This window comes from Lissotriton vulgaris, chromosome 8, assembly GCF_964263255.1.
Source record: "Lissotriton vulgaris chromosome 8, aLisVul1.2, whole genome shotgun sequence".
Taxonomy (NCBI): domain Eukaryota; kingdom Metazoa; phylum Chordata; class Amphibia; order Caudata; family Salamandridae; genus Lissotriton; species Lissotriton vulgaris.
This window is the reverse complement of record NC_141696.1, coordinates 1,506,889,208-1,506,904,923: the sequence shown is the minus strand read 5'-3', so window position 1 is coordinate 1,506,904,923 and position 15,716 is coordinate 1,506,889,208. Positions and strand designations below refer to the sequence as shown.

At 44.7% G+C, this 15,716-nt stretch overlaps 1 protein-coding gene across 3 annotated transcripts in view; it reads right to left on the bottom strand.

Annotated features, from left to right (window-relative positions):
* NDC80 (NDC80 kinetochore complex component) overlaps positions 1–15,716 on the bottom strand; it is a 288,742-nt gene that overhangs the window by 48,398 nt on the left and 224,628 nt on the right. For all 3 annotated transcript variants that reach the window (XM_086935612.1, XM_086935611.1, XM_086935613.1), the window contains exons 9-10: positions 7,554–7,660; positions 2,627–2,771 (exon numbers count right to left, since the gene is read on the bottom strand). In XM_086935612.1, the coding sequence (XP_086791738.1) occupies positions 2,627–2,771; positions 7,554–7,660 (252 nt within the window). The remainder of the gene's footprint in view (positions 1–2,626; positions 2,772–7,553; positions 7,661–15,716) is intronic.

Sequence of the window (15,716 nt, the reverse complement as noted above, 5' to 3'; positions counted from 1 at the left end):
AATCACCCTGTGCATAAAAATGTGGACTGTAAGGTGTGAATCGTATGTATGTAATACCCATTTCATTTTTACGATCTTGTAGATCTTTTCTCAAGTAATGTACAGCACTCCGTTGCTTCCTAACATTGGTCTGTCCTACATAAACACCCATACACAGATACATACAAGGAGGAGGGTCAATCTCGAAGGCTATTCCAATTAGAAACATCAGTAACTTAGGGTCATTAAGGTTACTTACGGGTGGTCCGTTCTCTTCAGCTCTTTTGAAGAACTAAGTCAATTATTTGTTGAAAAAAATAAATATCATGCGCCTTGGACTGTCCAAGATGACTCAATGGCCAGTCAGGGGTGCTTATGGATGGCAGTGTCCTTTCAACCTACCATGCGGAAGAGGTTGATTCCATACTATGGGCCCTCAAACCACCCGACTCCACCTGCATCCACCACCAGCAAGGCTCCAGAGAGCAGGCCTTCTAATTCTGCTATCCGTCAGCTTATGGACTTCATCATTGGCAGTGCCATCTCAGATTACACACAAAAACTATATTTAGTGCAGTCCAACCACCAACCTGTAATGTAACTTGGACTTATATAGCGCAAAACTGCCACCCTGCGGGTTTCCTAGCGCTGCGACTCACCCTGTCAGTGTGCATAAAGATAAGATATTAGCCGGTTTGGAAAAGCTCGTTTTAGTAATCCCTGGGGAAGAGCCACGGGAAGCTGCCTGTCTTTACAAAGATCTTGGAAAATAAAATCTGGTCAAACAACTCCAACTGCACCTGCACATTAATTGGATGTCTCCCCTTCAATCAGGTATTTAGCATAAAAAACACTAAACACTGTACAGAAAGTGTGCTTCTGGGCTGATCCCCTCAGATCTACTGAGGATTGACTTGGCTCCCAGCTCCTTATGTTGGCTTTGGCATCTGACAACATGGCTTGGAGTGATTGCTCCAGAGAGCGAAGAATTAGTAACTCATCCTTTTGTGGAAAGTATAGCAGATTGTAAGCCAGGTATGGTGGCTTGGTGGACTAATACGTCCTCTAAAGGGGCCGGTGTTTGACCTCATGGTCACAGGCCAAATCCCAGAAGGTACACTCAGCCTTTCATCCTATCAAAAGCCTTCTCTGCATCTAACACCAAGACATAGCAGAAATGATAGGACCCCCTCAAGATTTAATCAGGCCAGGGAAAGGAGGGGAATGAAATAACACACAAAAGGAGAAGAACAGATTTCCCTTACCGGCCACACGATCTAAATGCCAATATGTCTCAAATTCATTATATGATATAGGTGACAAAAGCTCAACAATACATTACTTTCTTTCAAAAGGTATAAGTTTTATTTCATTATTTTTTATAAAAATAGGTCAGAATCGAGCAGAACGAGGAAAAATAAAGGCCAGAATTGTGCAGAATGAGGCAAAATAGAGGTTAAAATCAAGCAGAAAGAGGCAAAATAAAGGTCAGGTCTCAATGATGAGGGTGAGGGTGAAGATGGTGTCCTAGACTTCTGTGGTGTGTTTGCAGAGCGATCTGGCGTTAATCAGGAAGCATGAAAGTAGTTCCGGGGTGGTGTCGGTCTGCGGGTTGGCATGGGACGGGTTTCTGTGTGGGTAGGTTGTCCTGGGTTGCAGGTGAAGAGACAGCTGGGGCAGGTGAATGGTCCTGCTATGGAGCTGGGGATACCAGCCAGCAGTTGAAGATCTGTAGACTAGTACATGCGAGTGTCCAGAGGACCAGGGTTCCTGGCGCTGGGTGCTATCCAGGAGCAGACGGGCTTGCATTTGGAGCAGCAGCGGCGGCGTAGATGCGTTGCAGCCTCCATTATGTAGGTCCTGTGAGGGTGAAGTGTCGCTGGGGAGGTAGGCGGGTTGGGAAACAGGTGGCGAAAAATGGGAAAAGCAGATATTTGAAAAGAAGCAACTCCTGAGGAACCAATAGCTGGATGGCAAGTTGGCTGCTAGGGACTGTTTAGCCAAGGGCAGGAGTAGCCCTATCAGCGGTCCAGCAGTCCAGAGTATGGAGGCAGGTAGGAAGCACTACTGGCAGCAAGGGGAGCTGCTGAGGACTCCCTACTGCTGAGGACTCCCTACTGCTGTGGACCTCTTACTGATCTGGACTAAAGTTGGTGCGTATTGCATCTCTGCTACCGGGAAGCAATGCAACTATGCAAATGGGTTGCTGAGGCTACAACTTAAGACTGCACGCTCTCTAATGATATGGGACCGTGTTACATGGTGGAATGTGTGGTATAAGGTGTAGGGAGGAGGGTGTTGAACTCGGTGTTATTTGTACAGATCACTAAATCAGAAGAAAATTTAAAATGGTCTATACTATTTCTAAAATGCCCTGTTGAATATTGTCACATGTATTCCAGTATTGGATCAATAAAAATATATTAAAAATAATATGTTCTTCTAGGTTTACCTTAAAGTTACTCAGTAGTGCTGACACAATCCACATATTTCTATACTACATCATGTCTTCAAAGTCAAAAACTTTACAATGTTTTATGCTGCATATTAAAGCGGAACAAAGTAATTGCACTCATTTATACGTTATGCCATCATGGTTAAAAAAAGGTCTGCTCAGTTCTAAAATATAAGAAGTAATCCTACTTACCCGCAGCCTCTACATCTTTAGAGATACACTCCGCTTTCTGCTCCAAATTAGACAAACGGGACCGCAACTCTGCCAAGTAAGTCTCATATGTGTAGATGTCTTTTTCAAGTGAAGCTTTCTGCTTTTTCATGGCAGCCAAACGATCCTGTAATGGAAAAAAGATAAAGTTACTTTTAGGTTGGCCCAGTTACTCCTAGTGCATATGCTCTCTACTATTCCATAGGTGGCTGCCATGCCAGATACTGTCAGGAACAGACCCTGCTTCAACAGCTGCAAACAGAGTCTGCCCACCTGATGCCAGGTATGTGATCCTCACATCCTTCTTCCCTTATGAAGGATGGCTCAACCACTAACCACTCTCATCTGTTAAAATGAGACTAACTGAGGGTGGAAGAGAGCTGGCAATGGTCAAGACCTACTAGGATAAGGAGGCGTCCTAAAGGTAACCTAATTCTATTCTTACATCCTGGCTCACTCTCATTTTCAAAGAAATGGAGCATTAAGATTATTCCTACACAAACGGGCACTGCCGAGCCACAGGCCAAGTGTGCATTGCTTGAGAAGGAAGGCAAAGAGACCAAAGAATTATTGTGGTGTAGCCAGTGGTAACAACCCTACAAACCATTCTGCAAACAACCGTCGGGGGAAAAGGCACTGAAGTCACCCTAATTCTGGTGCAGCGAGCTGGGACACCGGAAGGAGGATTCGGATGCAATGAGCAGTAATCGACATTGCAGGAGGTGAAATGTTTGGAAAAGATGGCCTTACCAGCATCTCTCTCAGTTGGTGGGTTTCAGCTTAGTGAAGCAGAGAGCATGCCAGACATCAATCTGTGCCTGGGAAAAGATACTGGGATGAATCACAGGCATCACAAATCCCCCGACGGAAACACAGTGTTCAGAGGTACAGTGGCTTGAAGTGGATAGTAGTAATAGCAACTAGAAATTAAGTTACTCAAGAGAGAAGGCTCATGTCTAGAAGACGATGGCCTCAAAGGGATTGTGCATGAATTTAGCCAGGGCCAGATTCAAATTCAAACTCATGCGAAATGTCTGTCAGAAGGTTTACTCGTGTACAATTTAGCAAAATGTATTTTGCACAACTTTCGCCCAAATTATGCATGTTATGATCCTCACAACAAACACCACTTACCAGCTATGCATGCTCTATAGAATCCTTTCTCTGCTACCCATGTTCTACCAATGGTCTTCACAAAGATCCACTATTGTAATGAAATCTCGTTAGGCCTGACAGCCAGTACAAAGCTCCAGAGAAATAAAAGCAGGTCACTCCTGCCACTCTTGGACAGAAGGACACAGACCTTATAGATCACTTCACTGGCTGTCAACCAAAGAATGTGTTGAATTTAAGAAACTACACTTCATCCATAGAGGCCTCCATTATCCATAAACTTCCCACAATTGCCTTAGGGCCCAGCTGTTTAATCACCAGTCACCCTTCCTTCTTTGATGGAAAGGAAGCTCACAAGGACATGGCAGAACACGTTTTGCCCTCAGTTATTGCCGACTCCCTCTTGAGGACTAAATATGTAATTATGAATGCAAAATGAAGGAGCAAAGCATGCCTAGTCTGTTATCTCTTTCTGAATCATGTATGTTATCTATGACATGTTTGAATAAAAATATTCTGAACAGAGAACACTGATCACAACAAAACGATTCCTCTTGAATTTCAAAAACAGTACTGAGACAGGAGAGTTACTTATCTAATTGGCACATACCAAGACAGGAAGAAGTTGGTCAAAATCAAGTGGGATTGTAACAAAAGATGGTGTGGGTAGAAATACAAAATAGAGTATTATAAACAAGACATCTCTCAAAGTTAAAAGAAATAAACATCTGCATACAGTGCATGGGAGTATCAAAAGAATTGGCCCGTTGTCATGCTCCATCCATGTTCTTTTCGACATGTGCTTTATCCTTTTCCTGCTTTTTCAATCCTCACTGCGTTCAGTCATTTGTTCGTATGCACATCATTCAAGAATAGCGTGCATATTATTTTTGCTGTTTCATTCATACGTATTCACAGTACAATTATGCTTCTTTAACGGTTGCTAATGCGTCACTACAATATATTATTTATATTCGTGTAGTATGATATTGAGAAAGAAACAATAGTTTTAGACAAATGTTCAAGAGAATTCCCACATTTGTTTTCGGAACTTACATCGCAAATCACAAGACAAATTTTTCTGATAAAAAAGTTGAGTAAACTTATATAGGATATATAGACACACATTGTAGCTAGAATGAAAATTTCAGCATTCTATGAGGAAGTATCACATTTATAAACTTTCCATGTGAAAATTGTATATTAGAGCTTGCGGACGACAGTGGCTGGCTAGATATCTGGTTCTAGAAAGAACTGCAACACACCAAAGAGTGACCTTGCTTCCCACACAGACTGAAAGAGCATTGACTTATAAACAGTAATGTTTGTGCCAGGCTATTTGGGGAATACTATTCATGCTATTTTGGTTCTGAAGTAGATATTGGCTTGAGGCTAGGAAAAAAAGGATAACATCACTGACTAAGGGTATCCAAATATTTATTGAACAATGAGGAAATGAGAGGAACAGACTATCTGAAGAGGACCCTTCCTACAAATAATGCAATAACCAAAGCAACCCTTCAAGATTGTGAGAAAGAGTGGTGCGTGACTTTAGCATAGCACTTTACACTGTTCCTTTACTAATGTAAATAGAGCATGTTAGGATAAGTGAGAACTAATACAAGGCTCCTCCACTTGGGGAGGGGCACCTCTGAGCACAACTTCGGGGGACTCAGACGGTCTTATTCCATATATCTGTGGATCAACATAAGTTCATTCCAAAAAGTTCATTCCAAAAGTACCATATAGTTCATCCAACATGTGAAATTTATTAAACTTATTGCAAATTCATAGTTTAAGTGGCATCACGATGTTCAAAAGATTCTGGATGAATAATGCGATGTGACACATGTTAGCAAATCCCGATGCATTTCGGGCACCGCCCTTCCTCAGGGGGTTACTCTACAAGCAAACACAAAAATCTACGTATCAGTTACATAACCTCATCTTCACATTAAAACAGAAGCGATTAACAGGTCTCCAATCAAACGAAAAGTAATCAGACAGTTAAGGTAAAGAAAAGACGGTGCTGTAACCGTAAAGAAGTGAATCGAAGATACGGAAAATGTGGACTAGCCCGTGAAATAACAAAAGATCTGAGTTGATAACTGACGCCGATGAATCCCAAGCTGACGAGAGGTCACCCAGTGAAAGTAACCCCCCCAGTGTCTAAAAAACATTATTGCGTGTTAGCAGTGTGAAACAAACAACAGACCCCCACTCAATCGTGAAATGTGACGATTCAAACTATGAAGTCCCGAAAGGGTACTTACAGTGTCAGAACTTCGTTAGAACTCCGTGGAGTTCCGCATCAGAAAGGTGAACCGAGCCCACAACTACGCGGGCGTATAAGGGTGTACAGGGTGATCAAGACAGAAGAAGGACTAACAGAGTAAAGCCTGTAGGTGGTCGCCATCTTGTAGCGGGCAAGATAATGAGAAACGGAACGTGAAAAGTTCTCACAGATCTTTTCACTGTTTGGCCAGACAGTGTTACCTTTTTGAGCACACTACAGAACATTACAAATCTACAACTTTTTAGATTTACCTGCTGTGCGAGTTCCATTCTCTTCATGTTAGGATAAGGACAGCATAAAATAGGGGTCCAAGTCCTGAAGAAAGCTGCTGACCTTTCAGGAGGCTTGAACGGTCAGCTGAAACATGTTGGCCACTGGAAATGTGGACCATTGATTATCCTCGCTATATGTTCCAATATTACTGTTTTTAATCTTATCCTCGGAAACCCAATTAAAGTTATTCAAGGTTCACCTCTAGGAAATTTAAAAATTTTTCCATGTGGATCCCCTTGTCTATTTATGCGTCTTTGGATTACTAATATTCGCAAAAAAGGCCTTCATGAAGGGTTTGCATACAATGGAGGCCATCCATACTACAAGTAATGGAGTCCAGGTGAGGAGCAACCCAATGATGAAGACTAGCACCCTAGGTGAGTGAAGCTTTTCACCCTTTTAAATAAAATGAATAAACCATGTTCTGATAGAGATGAACCACTCCGTTCCTATTTTTCTCATTATTTAATCAGTTCTCACAGTCTGAATATTGGTTTTGTTTGCTGTTTCATCTAAATATTGCAATCTAACATTCTGCCAATTTGATCTTTTTCATGTATTGCATTTATTCTATTCGTTATAATTTCTGCAGCTACATTTATTCATATACTCTGCATTAGCCTAGGAGTAAATGAAGCCTCAAACTCCAGTGTGGATTTCATGTGTGTGTTTATTTTTAAGGAAAGGTGTTCCAGTAACCCATTTTAAATAAATGGATTCCTGCGGTCTCTATCAGGAGTGATCCTGCCCCAATAGACATGATCTTTAGGTAAGATGTAGGAAGTGCATGTTTACAGCGGACATGAAAAAGGTACTTTAAATAAAGTTTTTGCAAACCTAGCAGTCTTATTTCATAAGTACAAACTATCATTTCACAAACGTCTCTACTTTAGTGACTTGAATGAAAGACTAAGGAGATGTATTTATGGTATGGGGTAAAACAATCTGCCTTCTTTGCCATAAAATTGAGGGTGGTGGTGAATTGTTTTGTTATTCATTTGGTGCGATTATTTGGTGGACTGAGGCATACACTGCAGGGAATTGTGTAACCTGAAAGTCACAGGTTCATATTTCTCTGGGTCCAGTTCAGCCTCTCTTCCTTAGGACAATGAAAGCAGTACTAATAAGTTGGATGCTAAAGCCCTATGTTAGTCCGAAGCCATAACTTTGGTGATAATTCTACTAAGACCTAAACATTGGAAAGACGATTCAAAACACTTTACTTACCGGTTCATTGTCTTTATCTCTTTCAAGCCTTTCCAGTTCTTCAAGCAATGATTTGTGTTGTTCGTGCTGAGCTTCCAACTGGGATTCACTCACTTTATAAATATCCTCTACAGAAAAAAGTGAAAGTATTAAAAGCATAGCGATCATTCCTACTTCGCGCAGAACAACTACTACTGGCTGTGGTAGGCCACTTTATATAACCAACTACATAGAATGTGTTTGTCTTTTATTTTACTTAAACAAGAACTCTGAGGAACTTTTGGTATAAGCAGTGAAAAATAGACTGATTTATTTACCCATTAGTTCAACTAACACTTGGATGCTGAGATTTGAGGAATATTGCCTACTGTCACCATTACAAAATAGCCTGAGCAAGTGCCATGTAGTTAAAGAAGCTGCCTTTGAAGGAAAATTACAAATGTGCAGGTTACTTCACTATATAACTGGTTCTCCAACAAAGACCATCTAGGTCACAATTGTGGATACGCTTTCTGAAATCTTTAGACCCTGGGGCAGAGCAGACTTCGTCAAATTACCATCATGAGACAGAGTACCCAATGAACTGTAATTCAACCAACCCACTGAGCACTACATAATAAAAGTGTGTATTAGGTAATGATCAGTCCTGTGAGACTCACAGCATATTTGTTATTCGTGACTCCAATCCTCTTTTCACTATGAAATGACAAACCCAAGAATTTACATTAGGAATATTTCTACAACTTTATTCAAATAAAAATATGACCCTAGTGTACACAACATGTACCCTGGTTACTACGAAAACAAACAAGGTAGTGGCAATAACATTTGTTAATAAAAAAGTAAATAATGCAACATTAAATCAGTAATTTAGAGTTCCTCTGCATCAGTTCTCCATCCCCTCCCTAAGCTAATGTTGGCACTGAAAAGGAGTCAGTGTTACTTTCATCGATGGCCTTTTTCTCACTCACATACGTTGAATAAGTTGGGCAGTGCAAAGCTGTGAATGTGCACAATTATGAGATGAACCCCACAGATTGGTGCCAGGCAATCGACTCCATGAGGGAGTCAACATCCCCTGCAACTACACGGTCACCTCAGCAGGGCGGAATGGCAGTAGCGGGCATAGGGCATTTTCCCGGAGGGACGGAAGGGTGGGGGCCGGTATTGGATCCATGGGTGTGGTTTTGGACCCATTGGGGCCGGTTTTTCAGTAGTGCTGGAATATCAGCCCCCTGTAACAAAAGCAGGAGCGATGCTTCTAACTAGCAATCCACCCCGCTACTGGGGCCGGTCTAGCAGATTGCCAGGGCTGGTTGATGGTCCCCGTCTGGCCTTGCACCTCAGTTCTTGTGGCAAAGAGACATCTGCAGCAGGCCCAAATCACAGCACACTTCATTATGCAATGTTTCAGAGTTCCTGCTTTGGTTCATCACCTCTGCCAGAATATCTGCAATATGGGATCCATGTGCCGAATCACTGACAAAATATCGACTACAAGAATATCGACAAAAGTAGTGTTCTGTAAGAAGATGGTGTGCCCTCTGTCTCTGCCCTGAACAGCTAAGGTGTCTCATAAGCCCATCTAGAGCTAGATGCGCCGTCCTTTAGCCTTCAGAAATTAGAAGGTATTTACAGCTTTTGGCTTTGCAACCCTCAGCATGCTGTCCCTTCGAACAAAGATTCCTCTCTCCTATTGACATTCTCATTCGGCTTATATACTCTCCTTCAGACATCCTTGAACGATTTTTAAACAATCAATATGAAGGCTCTAATATCCTTTCACCTACATATGTTTCAGTGAAACCTTGTTTACAGTTTAGAAAAAATAACTATAAAAACAAGATTTGAGATTATACTGAAACAAACATAAAACAATATAGTCGAGCAAACTGAACTGCAATGAAACAACAAAATTATTCTGGCTTGTGTGCATTTCTAGTTAAAAGAAAATGCATTTGAATAAATGTATAGGAAATATAAGGGAGGAGACCTATATAGGAAACATATGAAGATCATATCAATGCTTGCCTAATATTATGCCAGAATTGAGTGGATGATTACAACACTTTGGTTAAAATCTTTTATTCAGTGAGTCATACATTTGGTTTGGGGCACAAAGGAATGAAGTTACCTACCTTTAACTCCTGCTCTCCAGTACTAGTATCTTTCATAGATTCACATGCTTGCATTATTCCCAGTCAGACTTGGAACAATCAGTAACAATGTTCATACAGAAGAATAACCCTTATACTCAGCAACCTTTACATTCCAAATACTATCTGCAATCTAGCCACAATTGTAAGTGATCCAAACTAAAGCCAATCAAAGAGCAGCCTCCCCCCAACCCCCCTCTTGCTGCTCCTTGTCAGAAGCTTCCAACTATCAGAGTTTCTACCTCATAATTTGCTCATTTGACAATTTCTTCAAATCTCATGGCAATTGGGTGGGTCGCATGTGAATCTATGAAAGAGGTCAATGCTAGAGAACAGGAGATACAGGTAAGTAACTTTTTTCCTTCTCCAGCATTGGGTCTTTCATAAATTCACAAGCTTGAATTCAGATCATCACAGCAGTACCCACCAAGGTGGCTGGAGGGCATGAGGCCTACCTTATGCAAATAGGTTTCGGAGTGCTGCCTTTCTTACAGCTATATCCTTGTTGGGATCAACATCAATGCAGTAATGCTTAATGAAAGCATGTGATGTCTTCCCTGTCACTGCTTTACAAATGTCTTTTGAAGAAAGTCCAGCAAAAAAGACTGTTGTTGTTGCCATATTAGAATGTGCTTTAACTGTTCTTTTCAATGGCGTGTTCATCAATGCATGAGACTTTTCGATACAAGACGCAATTCATCTCGCCAGAGTCTGCTTGGTTAATGAATGTCCTTGTTTGCGGTGTCAGAAGCCACGGATAACCAACGTGATTTCTGAAGTCTTTTCTACTACTCAAACATAATTTAAGACTTCTCATTACACCTAAAGAATGCAATGTTCTCTAGGCTGCCGGTGTTCGATTTGGAGACAATGATGGCAAGACAATCCTCAGTTTTTTACATAAAATGTAGATGCTCCCTGCGGACTCGGCCGCTCCCCACGCTGCTCCCTGACTCGCCTTGCCTCCCTGCTGAGTATCTGTAACGGGGGTGAGGTCGGAAAGCGTACCCCGGGGGAATGGTGGTATCCGTGCCCCGCTGACCCTGAACCTCCTCCTTCGTTACAGACTGACCCCTGGAGGAACGATCAGTGCAACAGCAGCGTGGACGGCGATCACAGGGGCCCCTTTAACTGGGCGTTCGATTCCGAGAAGGAGGACCCGCCCCCTGTGGACGTCAGCACTACCGGAATGGTCAAAGGCCAGGATGTGATGTACGGAGGGTGTGTTTACACCCCGGAGGAGCGGAAGGAGGAAGTCGAGACGGAGACAAGCGGAGAGAAGGACGGAACCGAGGAAGAAAAGACCCCTGAAGAACATCGAGGAGGCGAGGTGGAGCCGGTGAAGAGAGGAGAGCCAGGAGGCCAACGACCCCGTGAACCGCCGTGCCACACTCCCGAGGGAGGAGTGTGGCTGTCACAGGTACGGCGGCCTTGGGCAGCCTGGGTGGGGAGCTGGAGTGCTCACGTGTAGAATAGTGTAAAAAGCCCTTGTTTGTTTCATCCCTAACGTGTTTTCGACCCCCCCCTTCCACTACCCGCTTCCGTCCCTGTACCTCACCTCCTATCCCGCCCTTCGATCACCGTTGCACTAAGACTTATGAGCACTGCTGTACACTAGGGCTGTCCTCACTACCCCGGTCCCTGAAGGTGCATAAACTGAGAAGAGCATACAGTAACGGCCTCCCTCTCTCTCTGGTCTCTTACATGTCACGGAGCTGGTCGGAGTCCCGCTAGAGCGTCCACACATACCATCAAGAAACTGACGGAACAAAAACCACGGATCCCAGCGCATTTCCCCGAGACCGCCTGACCCAGAGGAGGAGAAAGACATTTGTATATAAAAGCACCTTAAAAATAAAACCCTCTTTGCCCGCAACACCTGGTGTCAAGGTCGTCCCTGTAACCCCGCCTACAGTATCGTTACGCAGCTCCGCTGCTCGCTTTGGCCGCCACTGCATTGCTGCTTGACACTGCCTTGATTTGTCTGCATCGCACTAATCTGTATACTATTGCTTATTTAGAATTACTGCTTTGCATTCATTTAAATATTCAGCGCCGCTCCGCTGCTTGCCCTGGCCGCTGCTGCCTGGTTGGCATCACATTTCCTTTTGCCGCTTTGCGCTGTGTGTCACTGGGGTTACAATCGATTTCTGCAGGTTCAGTGCAGCTGATCGATCCTGTAAGGCCGCCGGCCATTTTGTTGTTGTTGTTGTTGGTCGCCCTGCCCTAGTCTCCACCCCGCTCCCGCCTTCCCAGCTGACCCGCCCTCCCACTAAGCTCTACCTCCGCACTCTGACCCTAACGCGCTGTGACCGTTCTGCTCCCTGCGGACTCGGCCGCTCCCCACGCTGCTCCCTGACTCGCCTTGCCTCCCTGCTGGGTATCGTTGCGCAGCTCCGCTGCTCGCTTTGGCCGCCACTGCATTGCTGCTTGACACTGCCTTGATTTGTCTGCATCGCGCTAATCTGTATACTATTGCTTATTTAGAATTACTGCTTTGCATTCATTTAAATATTCAGCGCCGCTCCGCCGCTTGCCCTGGCCGCTGCTGCCTGCCTGGCATCACATTTCCTTTTGCCGCTTTGCGCTGTGTGTCACTGGAGTTACAATCGATTTCTGCAGGTTCAGTGCAGCTGATCGATCCTGTAAGGCCGCCGGCCATTTTGTTGTTGTTGTTGTTGGTCGCCCTGCCCTAGTCTCCACCCCGCTCCCGCCTTCCCAGCTGACCCGCCCTCGCCCCTCCCCCCCTCACCACCTTATATGACAGGAGTATTTGCGTGCAGCGTTCACGCGCAGCGATCGCGCCCCATTCGCGCCGAAGGTGCGCCAAAGGTAAGGCCGTCTACGCCCGTCCGCGCCCAGCGCCAGAGCCCCTGGTCCTCGCAATGCCCAGCCCTCCCGCATTACTTACGACGCCTCCACCCTCCTAGCCCTTAACCCCGGCCGACTCCCCAACTGCGTCCAAGACGCTCCCGGACACCTCCATGGACCCTTCTCCTGCTACTCCTGCAAGTTCGACGGCACCAAGAACAACTCCTCAACTACGTACACACAACAGATATCCGACCCCAACCACCTACAATGCATCCTGCTCAACACCCGCTCGGTCCACAGGCACGCCATCGACCTCTGGAATCTACTAGACACCATCTCTCCGGACGTCGCCTTCCTAACAGAAACATGGATGAACGCCACATCAGTCCCAGACATCACCATTGCCATCTCGGAAGGCTATAAGATCATTCGCAAGGACCGTACCGGCCATACAGGAAGAGGCATCGCTATCGTAAATGTAAATGTAAATGTAATGGGCATTTATAGAGCGCTGCTACCACTCCAAGGAGTATCTTGGCGCTTACACAACCCAGGTGGAAGAGTTGGATAGGGAAAGAAGTCCAGGTTTCTTAAACACAGCCACTACACTAGGGTTCTACACAGAGTGTCAGACATGGAGAAAATCCAAGTTTTCAATGCCTTCCTAAAAGGGGCTTCTTGGGAGAAAGACCGCAAGGAAAGGGGGAGTTTGTTCCAGGCCTTGGTTCCTAGTACAAAGATGGATTTGCCACCCTTTGTAGCCAGTTTAAAGCGGGGAATGGTAAGTAAGTTCTGGCTAGCGGATCTTAAGCAGCGTGCTGGGTAGTATCTTTTGAACCCCCTTCGTAAATAGGTCGGGCCACGTTGATGGAAGGCCCTAAAAGTGATCAAGAGAAGTTTAAACAGAATTCTCTTTCCTATTGGCAGCCAATGTAAGATATTTAGACCTGCAGAGGCAGATGATCTACGGGGCAGACGCAGTACGAGGCGGGCAGCCGCGTTTTGGATCATCTGCAATTTGTGGAGCACGATTTTGTTTGCTCCAGCATAAAGTCCATTGCAGTAATCCAGCCTAGAATTTATTAAGGCCACTGCGACTGTTTTCCTCGCCGAAAGAGGAAGGAGGTCAAAAAATTTCCTAAGTGCTTTAATAATTTGGAAGCACATACCTGCCACTGCTACAGCCTGAGGTTTGAAGGATAGGCAGTTGTCAAACTTTATGCCTAGGTTACGGGTGGATGCAATTGTGTTAGGTGGAGCTTCTGCATCCGATGGCCAGCATACTGTGGGGGAAAAAGGATTATTGATCCCTATGGGTAAAATTTCCGTTTTTCCGGCGTTGCACTTTAGATGGTTGTTATTCATCCATTTGAATGTTGCTGCAAGACAGTTCCTAAGATCTTCCTCGGCACCTGGTTGTTCCTTATCCAGCACCAAAATCAGTTGGGTGTCGTCAGCGTATGAAATAGAACTGATCCTGAATGACTCGATCAAGTTCATCAGGGGTGCCATATATAGATTGAAAAGGACAGGGCTCAAACTGGAGCCCTGTGGCACCCCTGAGCAGACGTTTTTAGCCTCAGACTGATATGGGCCAAGCACTGTTATTTGGCGTCTGTTTGTAAGGAAGTTCCTACACCAAACCAACACCTGTCCTCCCACACCTGCGGCAGCCAACCGGTCCAGTAAGATGTTATGGGACACGGTATCGAAGGCTGCCGACAGGTCAAGAAGGATAAGGACAGCCTGTTTTCCCCGATCCATTGCTGCTCTTAAAGTTTCAGCAGAGTATAGTAAAGCTGATTCGGTAGAGTGTTCTGACCGGAAGCCTGACTGATTGGGATGGAGAACGTTATTCTTCTCCAAAAAGTTTGTCAGTTGACTATTGACAAACTTTTCAGTCAGCTTAGATAAGATGGGTAGCAGAGAGATCGGGCGCAGGTTGGAAAGGGTAGTAGGATCGGCCAGGGCCTTTTTTTGGAGTGGCTTGACAGCTGCAAGTTTCCAATCCTCTGGGATACTTGCTGTTGCTAGAGAAGAATTGATGATACTGTTAATCATAGGATTAACTATCTCTATTAGATGGTGCAACACCGGAGGAGGACAGGGATCAAAAGGGGAGCCTGATTTGATGGCTAAAATAGCTTTGGCAGTTTCCTCCAGGGGGACTGGGGCGAACTCGTCAAAGCGGAGGGGGGAAGTCATCTTCGCTATCTTTTCGCCATCCGTTGTGATGGTGGTTTCTGATGGGAAGGTATTAGTGATAGTTAGGATTTTGTTATCAAAATAATCAGATATCGCGTTACAGAGATCTTGCGATGGAGGGATCTCTTGCGATAGAGCTGAGGGCTTGATAAAATCCTTAACAATCCTAAAGATAGCTTTTTGCTCTTGGCCTGCTGAAGAAATGGCCTGTAGGTAATGGGATTTTTTTGCTAATTTTAATCCTACATGATATTTCCTTCTAGCTGCTATATAGATGTTACGTGCGGCTGTGTCGAAATTACGACGCCACCTCCGTTCTAGAGTTTTCACTTCGCCTAGCTCAGCCTTAAGAGCTGGTGAAAACCACGGGGCATTTTTTTTTCTTATTCCTAGGTTTCATGTTCTCATTGTTAGCTGGTATAAGCAACTTGCCCGCTCCAGCAATCCAATCACAGAAGATTTGATAGTCTGAAGAAGTACAATCGGCAAAAGTTGGTAATTCATTTTTAAGTTTTTCAACAATGTCGGCTCTCCTGGCTAATGTCTTCCAATTCGGAGTGGGTTTTATATAAGGGTTATCTGTACCTTTTAGGGAGTTAAAAAAGGATTTCCGGGTTTCAGCTATAAGGAAGGGAATTAAAAAACAAGCATTAGAAATGCAATAGGTCTCGCAGCATTAGAGTTAGTGCTTTTAGAATTGTTTATGGGTTTTTTTGTAAATCTTTAGCATGAGGTTGAGGGTGAGTGAGGGTGAGTGAGGGTGAGGGGTTGAGGGTGAGTGAGGGTGAGGCTGAGGTGTTGAGGGTGAGGGTGAGTGAGGGTGAGTGTGGGTGAGTGTGGGTGAGGGTGAGGGGTTGAGGGTGAGTGAGGGTGAGGGGTTGAGGGTGAGTGAGGGTGAGGGGTTGAGGGTGAGTGAGGGTGAGTTAGGGTGAGGGGTTGAGGGTGGGTGAGGGTGAGTGAGGGTGAGGGGTTGAGGGTGGGTGAGGGTGAGTGAGGATGAGTGAGAGTG